The following is a 14,970-nucleotide window of genomic DNA, read 5'->3' as shown; positions in this document are numbered from 1 at the left end:
AAACAGTTATGGCTCCCCCTGAAGAATCCTGGGAACTATAGTTTGTTAAGTGTGCTGAGAGTTGTTAGGAGACCCCCAATTCCCCTCCCAGAGCTACAATTCCCAGAATTCCCCAAGAAGAGGGACTGAGCAACTGCTTGAGCAAAACAGGATATGAAAATGCCTGCTTTCAGATCAGAATAAATAAATAAATTAAATATATTTCCAGAATCCTCTGCAAGAGGTGTGGGGAACCTTTGCCCCTCCAGATGTTGCCGAACTACAGCTCCCATCATCCCTGCCATGGGCCATGCTTTGCTGGGGCTGATGGGAGTTGTAGTACAGCAAACATCTGGGAGGGCCAAAGGCTCCTGACACCTGGCCTGCAGCATATAAAAATTCCTCAACATACACATTAATGTAGAAAATGTTCTATAAAGGATTTTTTTTTACTGTTGTCATTGTGCGCTGCTCTGAACTCTCTTAGGGCAAAAGAGCAAAGTATTAATGAGTAAATCAACATATGTCATGGTTAACAAAGTTGTTGTTATTATTATTATTATTATTATTATTATGGACAGCATTACCTACAACGGCTCGATGGACAGTCCTGTGCCGCTCTACCCTACTGATTTTCCTCCCAGTTATGAGGCCGTCATGGGGCTTCATGGGGACAGCCAGGTACGCTCTTGGTGGGGCTTGCCGCACTCTGAGTCAAGGCGGAAGGGTGATGGGATCCGAGAAATGAAAAAATAAGTGTCTGGCCGGGGGACGGGGAAGAGATTCGATCCAGTTCATATTTAAAGCGGAATCGATCAAATTCGCACTTTCCGAAACAATGCAGAGAAATGAAACACGGCCATCCTTCGGAATTCAAACTCATCCAACTTTTGCGATGCAGTTTCCCAACCGACCCATGTTTACGGAACTGCATGCATTAGGCGGAAATGTGCACAAAAATGGCTATATTAGTGAAAATGACATACCCAAATATCAGGAGAAATTGCTTGCAAAGAGGTGTACCTCAGTCAAAAACGCCATACCCAAATGGGTTTATTCTGAGAAAATGGAAGTGGACTGCCTTCAAGTCGATCCTGAATTGTGGTGACCCCATGAATAGGGTTTTCACGGTAAGCGGTATTCAGAGGGGGTTTACCATTGCCTTCCTCTGATTATTCTGAGAAATCTGCACTAAAATGCTGGTGAATTTTCATGAGGATTTAACAAAACAAAAAATCTCAAATTGCTGCAGAAATGTGGAGAACTGAGCGTAAGATTAGAATAATGAGAAATGGAGCGAATGGAAAAGGACAGATCCTTTCAACCCTGGTCTGGAGAGAGCACCTTAGAGCTGGGATGTGGAACATTAGATCTGGGGGCCAAATGCGGCCCTCCATGCTTCTCTGTCTGGCCCTCGGGACTTTTCCCAGGCCATAGATCACATGCCAGTGGTGGGCGGAGCCAGAGGCAAAAGTGGGTGGAGCGATGGAACGGAACGTCACCTTCGGGCTTTGGCTGGTCCATGACCGAAATAAATTCATTCAGTCATTCACCTTCGGGCAGGAGGCTAGTTTCTAGACACCCCGCTCTTGCCATCCAGGCAAGCAAACTCTCAAGGCATGAGGAGAGTTCAAGGTCACATCCTAGCAAGGCAAAAACACCCAAGGAGGGCCAGGAGGGGGTGCGGTCTGGGGAGCGTTCTGAGGGCCAGATAAAAAGGCTTGGAGGGCCGTATTCAGCCCCCGGTATGAGGTTCGCCCCTGCTGTATGCCAACATGCTCTGCCTCTCCTCTGCAGATGACTCTGTTTGACTCGCAATTTACGGACACCTCGCACGGCCCCTGTTCCTGCAACCGGGTCCCTTCGGTGGTGCTCAGTGGTGAAGGTAAGGACATTTTGGGGTCGGACGCATGTCTATCCTGACAACAGCATTGCACACAGTTTATTAAAATCTGTTCTCTATCTCTCTCTGCCCCGCAGCAGTTTCCATGGACAGCGGCTCTCTGATTATGTCAGAAATTGTGGACATTCCTGGCGACAGCAGCCCCTCTGAGGACTCCTGCCTGCTGGATGCCAGCGGGTCGGCCTGCTCGGTGGACTACGTCCTCTTCCGCTCCATCCAGCGCAGCCGGGCTGACTACTGCCTCAGCGTAGACTGCGGGCAGTGCGGCCTGCATCCTCAGAGCCCCACCCTGCAGGGCCCTTTTGAGGAGGTACCCCAGGCCCGCCTCCGCGGTGAGCGCTCTTACTCCTGCTCGACGCCTGGCACGGGATATGAGGGTTTGCTGGAGGCGGGTAGCGCCCGCACCCATAGCTGTCACCGCCTGGAAGGCCTTGGTCGCAGCGTAGGCCCTTGCTTCCCGGAGGTGCGTGTCAAGGCCAAGACCTCGCTGCCAGGGGGACGCAAAGGCCCCGGGAGGCAGCGCCGGAGCAGCGAGGCGTCCTGCCGCCTGCCTTCAGTCCAGTGTCCTCTGCTGCGGTCTCACAGCGATCCTGGGATTGCCACAGCCAGCAACGATGGTGAGTCGATCAAGCCGGGAGCGGTAGGCGGCAGAGAAAATGGCCTGTGTTGGAATAGGATGCAGCTGGGTGGGTAGGTGGGCACGTTGAATAATGTTCTTGATAGGTTTGTGGGCAGATGTGGGCCTTGGGGTTGGGAAATGGCCAGAGGTTCATTCGCTGTAGGCCAGCGGTGGGCAGCTGGCGGTCCTGAGGTGGAATCTGCCTCACAACAGTATTTGGCCCCCGTGAGAGTTGCTCCTCAAGCATGGAGTGGTATCCGACTCTCAGTCCACATCCACAGCAGACATTTATTCCACTTTAAACAGTCCTGGCTTCCCCCAAAGGATCCTGGGAAGTGCAGTTTGTGAAGGGTGCTGAGTGTTGTTAGGAGAGTGCTGTTCCCCTCACAGAGCTCTAATGGCCAATGATTTAACAATCAGCCCCTCTTCCCAGAGAATTCTGGGAACTGGAGCTCTGTGAGGGGGATGGGGTCTCTTAATATCTCAGCCCCCTTCAAAAGCAACATGTCCCAGGATTCTTTTGGGGAAGTCAGGACTGTTTCAAGTGGAACAAATGTCTGCTGTGGATGTTGCCTCTGTTCTAGTTAAGGCAGATCCACACCATACTTTGAAAGCACATCCAAACCCCATTTAAAGCATGCAACTTGCCTCGAAAATCCTGGGATCGGTCGTTTTCCCCTCTCAGGGCTATGGATTCCCAGTCCCCTTAACAAACTACCACTCCCAGGATTTTTGAGATGTGCTTCAAATGTGCGCTGGATGTGCTTTAAATGTATGGTATGGACCTTTAGGGTAGCATTCCATGCTAGTCATACTCAGAGTAGACCCACTGAAGTGAATGGATATGACTAATTTAGGCTTATTCATCTCTGTGAGTCTACTCTGAGTAGGACTTTGTTGAATACACCCCAATGGACCTGTTAGTCATGTTGATTAATTTCAGTGAGTCTACTCTGAGTAGCTGTTAGTCATGTTGATTAATTTCAGTGAGTCTACTCTGAGTAGGACTTTGTTGAATACACCCCAGTGGACCTGTTAGTCATGTTGATTAATTTCAGTGAGTCTACTCAGAGTAGGACGTACATTGGATTTGACTCGTGTTTGCTAGCTTCCTGATACGGAGTCGGAGCACTAGTCCATTCAGCTCAGTATAATCTATTTTACCCTACACTGACGGGCAGCCACTCTCCAAGGTTTCAGGCAGCGGTCTCTTATCAGCCTGAGAGGTTGGAAGGTGAACTTGGGACCTACACGTGGCCTGCCTCAAAGCTGCAGCCCTCCCCAACATAGGATGCTGACGTATAGATCAAGTCAGATCATGGGTCCATCTAGCTCAGTATTGTCTACACTGGCTGGTAGCAGCTCTCTGGTGTTTCAGGCAGGGTCCATCTGCGCCCTGCCTGGAGATGGTGGGAATGGAATCTGGGATCTCCTGAATGCAAAACGTGGGCTCTACCTCTGAGCTACGGAAATCCCTACATTCTCAACCGTTTCGCTCCTGGCTCCTGGCTCCTGGCTCCTGGCTCCTGAGTTCCAGTTTTGGGAAAATGGCGGGATATAAATAAAGATAATAATAATAATAACAATAATAATAATAATGGCTTTCATTTCCTCACGCCCCACCCCAGAAGGCGACTTCCAGGAGGTGTTCTGCACCAAAGCGTCGGAGGAGGATGGGTCCAACTCCTTAGCAGATGCAGGTGAGCAAAGGGACTTGCTTGGGTTGCCGTTTTGGGTGCCCTCTCTGTGACCTTGACCAATGGTAAGCAGGCAGGGGAAGTCGCTGACCGTGCAGCCCGGTAAGGTTGCCATCTTTGTACCTGGCAAGTTGCGAATGGGCAGATCCAGGCAAAGTCAGGTAAGGTTGCCATCTTTCAGCCTGGCAAGTCATGGGGATACAGGGGAGGGCAGTGTCTGCTTGAATGACGTTAGGATTGGCAGTCCCCATACACCCACCTTTTTTCTCCATGCAGATAAAATGAGTCAAGAGTTCAAGGAGCAGAACTGTGCATGCCTAGTCACATCATTTTAAGTGGGAGACAAAAATCAGATCAATGATGCCTAATTGGCTTTATTATTACCAGTACTATCGAGTATCATTGTTATGAATCGGCATAACATAGCTGAGTGCTATAATCATTCTTAATATAATGCAATCTGGAGCCAGTGTGGCAGAGTGGTTAGAGTGGGCTCCTGCTGGGAGGCAGGGCGGGATATAAATCAGACAGACAGACAGACAGACAGACAGACAGACAGACAGACAGACAGACAGATAATCAGACTGGGGCTTGGAAGACCAGGGTTCAAATTCCCACTCCGCCATGGGCTCCTACTGGGAGGAAGGGCAGGATATAAATCTAAATAAATGAAGCTCACTCAGGAGACCCTGGGCCAGTCACTGTCTCTCAGGCTAGCCTACTTCACAGGGTTGTTGTGAGGATCAATTTGGGAAGGGAAAGAACCATGTTTGTATGCCAGCTTCAGCTCCCTGGAAGAAAGGTGGGATACAAATATAATAATAATAATAATAATAATAATAATAATAATAATAATAATAATAGTACTCATTCTTATTATAACTTGGGACCAGATTACCTAAGGAGCCGCCTAGCCCCATATATCCCCGCCCGGCAACTGCGTTCCTCAGATGGGCACTGCTGAGAGTACCGCATGCCCTGGAGAGGTGTGTTTAGCTTCCCTTATAAACTGGGCTTTTAGTGTTGTTGCCCCAGCCCTCTGGAATGAGTTCCCTGCTGAAATTAGACAGATGCCTAGCTGAAGATTAAAAACAAAGAAACAGTTGAAATGGATCTATAACCAGTTGTTCTGCAGTGTGATGTTCATTGTCCTATGTATATCATTGTTCATTCTCGGTTTTTTGATATGTTTTTTGGAGTACGGTATATTTTCATCAGCGGCCAGCCAGGTGCCTATTACGGGAAGCCCACAAGCAGTGCATGGAGGCAGTGGCCCTACTCTACTGTATTGTCGCCCAGCAACTGGTATTCAGTGGTAGAGTGTCTCTGGAGGTGGAGGCTCTAACTAACTATCGTTCTCTCTCTCTTCCCAGGGCCATGCTTGGAGGCTTGCCGTTTGCATCCATCACTTGGTGAGCTGCCTGCACGAGCTCACCTGGCAGGGAAGGCCAAGCTGGAGGTGCCGTGGAAAGTGCCACCATCGCACCTCTCCAAGACTGCCACGCGCTCCCTGGGGGACCTGAAGGTGTGCCGTGGGACGCGGGGGCTCATGGCCCGCTTCCTGCACAGATCCAAGCGCAGCCTGGCTTTGGCAGGAGCGGAAGTGGCTGGGCGCAACAGCAGCAGCGGCAGCACCCAGGGCCGCAAGCAGGTAAGGAGCAAAGCAGATCGTCATCAGGCAGCAGGATTTCTGATGCGGCTTCATTTTTCCCGGATCTAACGTGAAACTGGATTATTATCGACTAGCACCGCATCGTGCAGAATTTGGTGACCATAACTTAAGAGGTGTGTCCAAATGCAACGACCTTGCTAGCTGGGGCTGATGGGAGTTGTACTCTAAGGCAGAGGTTCCCAAACTGTGGCCCGTGGGCCACCAGTGGTCAGCGAGCTTCATTCAGGTGGCCCACAGCATATCTGCGTTAAATGTTGAGGTTGCTTTTTCATTTTTTTTTTGCTTCTTATGTTAAATTTTATTGTGTTACAGTTCGACATCAACAGAAAGCAAACTGTAATCAAAACCTTCTTACGTTATATTTATTTTAGACGGTCTTATGTTTATTTCTTATACGGTGTCAATTACAATTTGGCTTCCATTGAATGCAAATGGCGATATATTAATACACAGTTTAAGAAAGCAAACAAGCCACAAAAGACGCGCAGCGCATAACAGTGGCGACAACAGGCAGAAAAATAGTTCAGTGGTCCACCAAGACGATCAACAGCTGTCAAGGGGCCCCTGGGAAGAAAGGTTTGGGAACCAATGGTCAAAAGCACCAATGGTCAAAAGCACCAAGTTGATGAAAGCTGACCTAAGCTCTCTGGGTGTTACTAGGCTTTTTTGTTTTAATTAAAAAAATAATAAACATAATAAATTAAAATCCCCAGGCACTGGACAGAAACAGGTTACCAGTGGGAAAAAGAAGCAGGAAGAATGACCCTGTGATGATGGTTTCATGGACAAAAAAAACCCAGTTTCGACAGGCTGACTGTCTTTCTGGTGAATCCCTTGCCGTTGGGACATCATAGGTCTTTAAACAGACGACTTAATTGCACTGGCTAATTAGGGTTCAGTGTCCTAATTGCTCGAGTCTTTGGAAACAGGCAGTGAACCAGGAAAGTGAGGGATTTAAAATGACTCCTAGTTTGGCTTTGCAATGAATTCCTATTCAGTGAAATTCAGGGTGCAGAGGAGGTTGCTGCAGGCCTTGTCCCCGAGGGCCCTCTTGCGTAAAGGGCTCCTCCAGCGGCCCTGTTCACTGAGGGCTCATCCTGATTTGTTTGCACAAATCACAGAGGTTAGCCTATGTTTGGTTTTTTGAAACTCTGTTGATGATGATTTATTTATCTGTTTTCAAAATTCATTTATTTTTGTACCACCACGCCACAGGGTGGTTCCCATAAAACAAGTAAACAGGGATACGTGGAATCTGTTGAAAACCACAACACACACATACACGAAAATCAATTAAAATGGCAAATCACTCAACAACAGTTTATTGATAGCAGCACCGTACTCTTAATGCCCTTTGAAAAAGATGTTGTTGCTTTTTAAAAAAAGAATTAAATGTTTATAGCCAACGTTTTCAATGTAATTAAAAAACCAACAATACAAACATTCTACTACTAGGGAGTACTGGGAGAAGAGCGGGAGAAACAAAGAAATATATTAAAAAGGGAGAAAGTAGCATATTCAAAAAAGTATCGGAGAATAAAGCTGCAACCCAGTACACACTTACCTGGGAGTCACTCCCATTGAACCCAATGGAGCTTACTTCTGAGTAGATATCTCTGGAGTTGCAGCCCAATCCATCCAATTGCCTCTCTGCAGAGGTGTGCCTGGCACCGTCACTGTACAGCTGCTGTCGTATGCCGAAGAAGCCCATCTTCAGCCTGGCTTTTGACATTTGAGATAAATATTTTTAGGGCCCTCTCTGCCACCCTGAACACGGCCAATCTTGTCTGATCTCGGAAGTTAAGAAGGGTCAGGCCTGGTTAGTACTTGGATGGGAGACCGCCTGGGAATACCGGGTGCTGTACGCTTAGAGGAAGGTGATGGTGAACCACCTCCGAATGCCTCTTACCATGAAAACCGTATGAATATATCCAAAAAAGATTCATAGGGTCGCCATAAGTCGTAGTCGACTTGAAGGCATGTAACAACAACTAGTTGTTTTAAACTGCTTTTAATAATATATTTTATATTGTTGTGCCCTGCCCTGGGACCTGCTGGTCAAGGACGGATAATCGTAATCATACCTATAATAATATCGTTAAATCTGTAGTTTTCACAGTTATTCTTGGAGGGGGTCCTTTAGATGGATTTGACTGGTTTCTTTTGTATTATTTCTAAAGGGGAAGTATGGGCTGGCTATTGTTTCATTATCTGCTTCTCTCAGCAAGCCAGGAGGGATTTTCTGTCTTTACTGAGCATTCCTTCTGATTTGTTTCTGCGGAGGCCATTCAGCAATGAACACTGATCCTGATTTGCGTGTGTAGAATTTGCACGCCTTCCCATTCATTGTTCGTTCGTCCCCCACTTTTCAGTTGCATTTCCCCATCACTTTCCTAACCACACAAAAAATCCATTTTGTTTTCGCAAGTGGAGTTGTTGCGCCAGGATGACAGAATGCCTTAATCTGCTTTAATTGCACAAACCTAACTTTCTTGTTTGCAGTTTCATCCCTCCTACAAGATGCTGAGAGGTTGCGTACACACCACACATTTAAAGCACCTTCTCCCCTACCCCCAAAGAATCCTGGGAACTGTCGCTCACAGAGCATCAATTCCCAGCAAACTTCAGTTCCCAGGATTCTTTGGGGACAGCCCATACGCTTTAAATGTGCTTTAAATGGGTGGTGTGATATTAAGAATGATTATTTTATCGATATTTCGTTTCATTCATTAATATTTTCTTTAAAAACATTGATATTAATACCAATATTTTTTCCGAGGGGGAAAAAACAGATTGGTAAAAGCGGCGGCTACTAGACAAAGAAAGAACTTGAATTGATACCAGCCTGTTAGGTCGACAGAATGCTTTCGAACGAGCACTGGCCAATGGATTTGATAACAAATTTGATCAATGTACCAAAAATCAACACAGCATCAATAGCAAGAAGCAGAACAACATAACAGAAAATGGAAATGGACTGCTTTCAGGCCGATCCTGACTTATGGTGACCCTCTGAAGAGGGTTTTCATGGTCAGCGGTATTCAGAGGGGGTTTTACCATTGCCTTCCCTTGAGGTTGAGAGGCAGTGACTGGCCGATGGTCACCCAGTGAGCTTCATGGCTGTGTGGGGATTCGAACTCTGGTCTCCCAGGTCACACTCCAACACTCTAACCACTACACCACACTGGCTGTCCACAACATAACAGAACCAGGACGGAAATCAAGAAAGAGCCAGTTTAGTAGTCCTGTATGGTCTCAGACAGATGTATTAGTCAATTACTCCCTTTTTAGGGTATAGAGGGTGTTTAGTCTAAGCAAGTCTGCCTCTGAATCCCAGTTACTGGCGATCACAATTGGGGAGAGTCGCTCTTGTGCTCACGTCCTGCTTGCGGGCTTCCCATGAGCATCTGGTTGGCCGCTGTGAGAAGAGGATGTTGGACTAGATGAGCCGCTGGCCTGATCCAGCAGGCTTCTCTTAGTCTCACATCACCTGCTCTCTGGTCCTTTCATCTGAAGATGCTGGGGACAGAATCTTGGACTATCTTCACGTGAAGCGTGTGTACTCTGCAACAGTGCCAATGCACTGTCTTATTTGGGATACTTCCCCCCCCCGCCTTTTGTAGCAATTGTGATGCTCTGTGCTAGAGGCTGATTGGGTTTTAATTGTCATTTAATTGCAACTTTTACTTCTTATGTGGGATTTTATTGTATTCCATAGAATACAAGTTGTAATGCAGTAAAATACACTGTAAGAAAGAAAAGAAGAAATAAAAAGACAATTAAAGATCAATAATATTTAAGGTGGACATATCGCAGACCACCTGAGTGAAGCTCGCAGACCACTAATGGTCCACGGGCCACAGTTTGGCAACCCCTGGACTAATAGACACATTTTTTTTTGCAAAGGAATCTCCCTTAATGTATTGCATTTTTATATGTTATGCTCACTATGCACGCTTGGGGGGTATCCAACGAAATTCTACTCAGAGTATGCCCATTGAAATGACTGGACCTAAATTAGTCACGTCCATTTACTTTAGTGGGTCTTCTCCGGGTATGGCTAGCATGGGATTAAGGATGTACTAGAATTCTGCCCAGTTTGGATTTGATGCTGAATTTTCCATTAATTTGCTCATCGCTGAGGGCTGGCATTTAATATAGCAAATTTCTACTGCTATTTTTGAAAGTGGACTTTTAAAAAAAATCTGTCTCTAAAACATCGATTGCAAGAGTGATAATTGATAGATATTTTGTTCAAAATAACAATATTTTTAAAGGTAACGTCGATATTTCCTTCAAAATATTGTTTTCCTTTAAAAATATCCAGATTAATATCCATATTTTTTCTGAGTGGAAAAGGAGGGGTCAGGAGATACAGAACAAGCTTATATCAATGCCAGCCGGTTAGAATGCTTTCCCACTGGCACTGGCCACAGATCCTGTCTCCGCATGGGCTCTGTTTGTGCACCTTTGTCCGCTGGAGAACTGCACTGGAAAATCTGGAGAATTTCAAAGGACGGCTGTGTTTCGGTCCGCATGTTGCTTGGGAAAGTGCCGATTTGCCAGTTTCACCTGTAAATGTGAACTAGATCAAATTTCTCCCCATCTCTATTTACAAGGCAGTTGTGTGATATGCGACGTGGCCGTCTTTAGCATCAGGCGTGGAAAGAACCACCCGTGGAACATGTATAACCTCTTATGAAAGCCTGCTTCCTAATCCCAGTTTGTGTAGTGTGCCACTCTAACCACGATCAGAATCGCTCTCGTTTTAATACGGGCTCTCGTGCTGCCTGGCCAAATGCCAAGGCACTGGAGACAGGGCTCCAGGGTGACAGCAGGATGGAAAATTTCGGCTCTAGCTAGGGATGCAGGAAGGCATCGTCTTCTGCCAAAAGCTGTGCCATTCGTCTTGCTGTCTGCTCTGGCGAATCGGCGTAGTTAACCTAATTTGCAAATTACGTTGTTGTTATTCCATTGTATTTCATTGCAATGCAAGAGGAACAATGCAATTATGCGTCATATGTGGACTAACAGTGGCAGCAGTAAATACCAGTCATACTTGCTGGATTAATTTTTGTTCCGGACATGGGACCAATAAGCAGACCTCAGCCCCTTCTGCTGCCTTTTCTGGTCCAGCTAACACTTCTTTACACGTTTGTTTTCCTCCCCCAGGGGCCTCGGGGGTGCCCTACAGAGGGGATCCACCTGCAGAGCTGCGGGGACCTCAGCTCCACCTCGTCCTTGTGCCGCCTCTTCTCAGGTTGCCGGCTGGAGCGAAGGCGCCCCCACAGCCTTAGTGGACTCATCCGAGAGAGCAACCTGTAAGACTTCGGGGAGCACCTTTCTGCAGCCAACTGTTACAGCTTCTCTGCAGCTTTGACCTTTGATCAGGAAACCCGGGGCTGGATTCCTGGAAGAATTGGATTGGAGCTCCCACAGTATCTACCCCCCTCTCAGCTGGGAAGACAGAGGGCAGGTGTGAGGTGTACGAGAGATCCTCTCTGCCGAAATCACCTGATTGTTCAATGCCTGTGTGCTGATGGGTGTGCTCGAGAGAACAATCATTCTGGCTCTCTCTGGGTTATTGCCTGAATTGAGGGATACGGACCTCTCTCCTGTGTCTCCTGATGACTCGTGCCTTGGTGTGCACCAGTGATTCTTGTTCACAATAACGATGGGTGTGCTTGACACCTGCGGGTTGACGATATACACGCACTAGGGAAGTGTACACGGCCGGCCGGCCATCTCGTGGGGTGGTGAGGACGGCTTGCACAGGGGGACAATCCCTGGCGATTCGCGTAGTTGTGCATGGGTGCTCCTACGCTGCAGCCGTGCCTTGCTCAGTGCTGTCTCCTCTGAAGACAGGCCTGTCCTGAAAACCTCCTTGACTGAGCAAGTGGTCCTTGATGATAACCTGGCACGAGAAGAGGTGTGTGTGGGGAGGTGATCTGAGCTCCGGTATGCTGCATTTAATTGACACCACAGGGGACAACCCTGTATTCCTACCTACCTGGACTTCCTGCCTCCAGCTGTTGCTGCTTCCGCTCCCCACGACCCCTCCTGGTGTACACATGCCATGCCCAGGAGCTCAGTTGCCCTAGCATAACTTTGAACTCGCTGCCTATTACTGATACCTCACTTTTAGCTGTGCCTTTGATCAGTTGCTTCCTTTCTCTGGGGAGTTGCCGGGAAACTGGGACGGGCCCCCAGTATGCATTGGCTGGAATCCCTTTGGAGAGAAAGGGCCCTTCCCAATAGGGTTGCCCGATCTCTTGAGGCCTGGGTCTGGAGGTGCGTAAAGAATCCCCCTTGTTGGATCAGACCAAAGCTGGCTGCTCTGATCCAGCATCCTCTTTCCAACGGTGGCCCTAAGCAGGGTGTGAGGGCCAGAGCCCTCCCTCTGCTGTTGCCCCTTCCCTAGCAACTGGTCCCCCAAGATAGACTGCCTCTAAGCCTGGAGGTTGCATCTAGCCATCATAGCTGACAGACATCGAGAGATCTCTCCTCCGCTTTCTCCAAGTATTTGCCTTCTTCTTTTAAAACCATCAAAGAGAAGCGAATGGCGCAGAAGGAACGGAGCTCAAAAGGGAAAGCCCGGCAGATCAGAGGGTGACACCTCACCTGGGAGCACCGCATGGTGGGGGCAGAGCAGGTCCAGGTTCAACGACAGCCTTAGCAAGGCAGAGCCCCTGCCTGTATTGGTGACCTTCCTCTACGATCATAAGTGCTCTGGAATGCCCCAGGTGTTGCGGGGCATTGTGGGCAATTTTGAGATAATAGCCCCCAGGCCCATCTCCCCCGCCACAGAGGACCCAGGGCTGCTGGCAACAGTCGTGGGCCCCAGCGGTGTGCTCAGGCCCCAGCAGCTGCCCAAGGATGCCCGGTATCAGCACCGGCTGATGGATGGTCTGTTGTAGCTCGGGAAGTCTATCTGTGCCTGAAGACAAGGGAGGTGGAACAAACAGCCCAAACGTTTTCAAGTCAAGCAGCGACTTGACTCCCTTTCCCTCGATCCTGGCCTCCCTCAACTTGTGTCCCTTCTTCCCTTGGAGACTCTGAGATAGGAGGTTCAAACCCCTGGAAACTTCAGGCCAAAATCCCAGAGACCCGGCAACCCAATTTCCGAAAGAGGAAGTGTGCCCTTCTAAGCATGCCCTTCCTGGAGTGGCAGCCAACTGGTTTGGGTTCCATGCTCACCTCTCACCTTTGCTTGCAGCCTGTCGTATGACCTCAGAGCCTGCTGTATGACCTCAGAGCCTGCATCCCGCACCAACTAGCTCTTTTGGATCACAGGGTGCATGTTGCAAAATGGATGAGGGCTACTTCTGTCTGTCTGTCTGTCTCTCTCTCTCTCTCTCTCTTTGTAGATCTGGGGGAGTATGAGGTGGGAGCCTCAATGGGGAAAGAGGGTTGCAAGCTTTTCCCTCCCTTTGGCAGAGGGGCTCCTGTGCCTTTGAACAGCTGTGCTCAGCGAGCTGGAGAAATATAGCCGGCAAAAAGCAGCCATGCAGGGATGGGTGAGGCTTTGCCTGTCAAATTCCTAGCGCGGCTCTTAAAGGCAGAGGAGCCCTGCAAAGGAGGAAAAGCTGGCATCCTTACAGGTGGCACGCCAGAAGAGGCTCGCCAGGGACTGTTTGAGTTGCACAAATACTTATCTAAGAAAAATCAACCAAACAAATAAAGCCATATCTATCTGCTCTGGGTTTTGCTTGATGTGTGTATTAAAAAACACCCCCACACTGCAAATAGCTCCTCCAGATGAGTTCATTATTCAGCAGACCCTGATTCGCTTGCAACAACACTTACGCAGCAGTTAGACCATGCCCGACCTTTAGTGAGCATTCGTTCTGATTTGTCAACGGGGCGGCTTTATGGCCGTGAGCATTTGTCATCCCGATTTTGCTTGCAGTGCGTCGACACATCTTCCTGTTCATCATTCATTCATCCCACAGTTTTCAGAGCTTTTTCTCATCACTTCCTAATTGCAAAAAGGCCTTTTTCCCCTCCTTTAAATTGGATTTGTCGCACTAGGATTGACCAAGCGCTTTAATCCACATTCATTGCACAAAACTTAAATTACCAGTACGTGTTTGAATCCCTCCCACAAAATACTGATGATCTGGAAGCATCTTAAATCCAGCTGTGATCCACGTTCTCAGGAGGTCTGATGACTCTCATTCAGAGCTTGGAAAAGTTACTTTTTTAAAAACTACAATTCCCATCAGCCCCAGCCAGCATGGCCACTGGATTGGGCTGATGGGAGTTGTAGTTCAAAAAACTAACTTTTCCGAGCGCTGCTGTCATTCCCCTGCCAGGGCTCTTGTGTCATTCACAATTAGGGATGGAAGGATCTGTCCATTCGGGTGCGCGCCTTTTGTCATTTTTTCCAAGTGTAAATACAGTCCTCCACTTTTCTGCAGACATTGGCCAGTTTGGCTTTTTTAAAATCCTCATGACAATTCTTCAACATTTTAATGTGATTTTCTCCCAATAAACACATTTTTGGAGGCAGGCTTGATTGACACACACAGTTTTGCAAGCACCTTCTCCTAATCTAATGCATTTGTGTATGCTGTTTTCCCGAATGTATTGATTTTTAGGCACATTTTACCCTGGATGCAGTTTTGTAAATGTTGTTTGGTTGGAGAACTGCGCTGCCAAATTGGATTAGGTGTGAATTGCAAAGGATGCCTGTGTTTCGGTTCTCATATCGTTCTGGGAAGCGCAAATTTTGATGGATTTGGCTTGAAATGTGAACTGCATCGAATTTCTCCCCTGTTCCTATTAACGATTGCTTGACGGTGGAAATTCAACAGGGGGAGCCTCCTCCCCCAGTTGCTGCATCTCCCATGCTGGGGAAAGCTTCACCTGGTGACTGGATCTCGCTCGCTTCTCTGCTAATTTAAAAGCGCAGGAGCCAGGCCAGAGGGGAAAAAGTTGGCCACCCGAGCTGCCCTGGAGAGTCCCGACGACCCGGTTCATGGCAGGGTTGGGAGGTGAAAGGCAGGAAGCTTCCTTAGAATAAGAGAGAGCTTTTGATCTTGGGACACTTGACCCATTGCCGGCTAATCCCTAAAAATATTGAAGCTGAACCAAAGGC

At 48.0% G+C, this 14,970-nt stretch overlaps 1 protein-coding gene across 7 annotated transcripts in view; it reads left to right on the top strand.

The window, feature by feature from the left end:
- Positions 1-13,652, top strand: part of ENTREP3 (endosomal transmembrane epsin interactor 3) — a 40,468-nt gene extending 26,816 nt beyond the window's left edge. For 5 of the 7 annotated variants that reach the window (XM_061606527.1, XM_061606529.1, XM_061606525.1 and 2 more), the window contains 6 exons: positions 561-660; positions 1,777-1,864; positions 1,960-2,499; positions 4,130-4,201; positions 5,572-5,849; positions 11,043-13,652. In XM_061606527.1, coding sequence (XP_061462511.1) covers positions 561-660; positions 1,777-1,864; positions 1,960-2,499; positions 4,130-4,201; positions 5,572-5,849; positions 11,043-11,195 — 1,231 coding nt within the window. In that variant the 3' untranslated portion in view covers positions 11,196-13,652. The remainder of the gene's footprint in view (positions 1-560; positions 661-1,776; positions 1,865-1,959; positions 2,500-4,129; positions 4,202-5,571; positions 5,850-11,042) is intronic. The other 2 variants (XM_061606531.1, XM_061606530.1) reach the window with 1 other exon arrangement.
- Positions 13,653-14,970: the final 1,318 nt, after the last annotated feature.

Source organism: Rhineura floridana, chromosome 22 (genome assembly GCF_030035675.1).
Source record: "Rhineura floridana isolate rRhiFlo1 chromosome 22, rRhiFlo1.hap2, whole genome shotgun sequence".
NCBI lineage: Eukaryota > Metazoa > Chordata > Lepidosauria > Squamata > Rhineuridae > Rhineura > Rhineura floridana.
The sequence above is the reverse complement of the archived record's forward strand: the minus strand, read 5'-3'. Positions and strand labels throughout refer to the sequence as shown.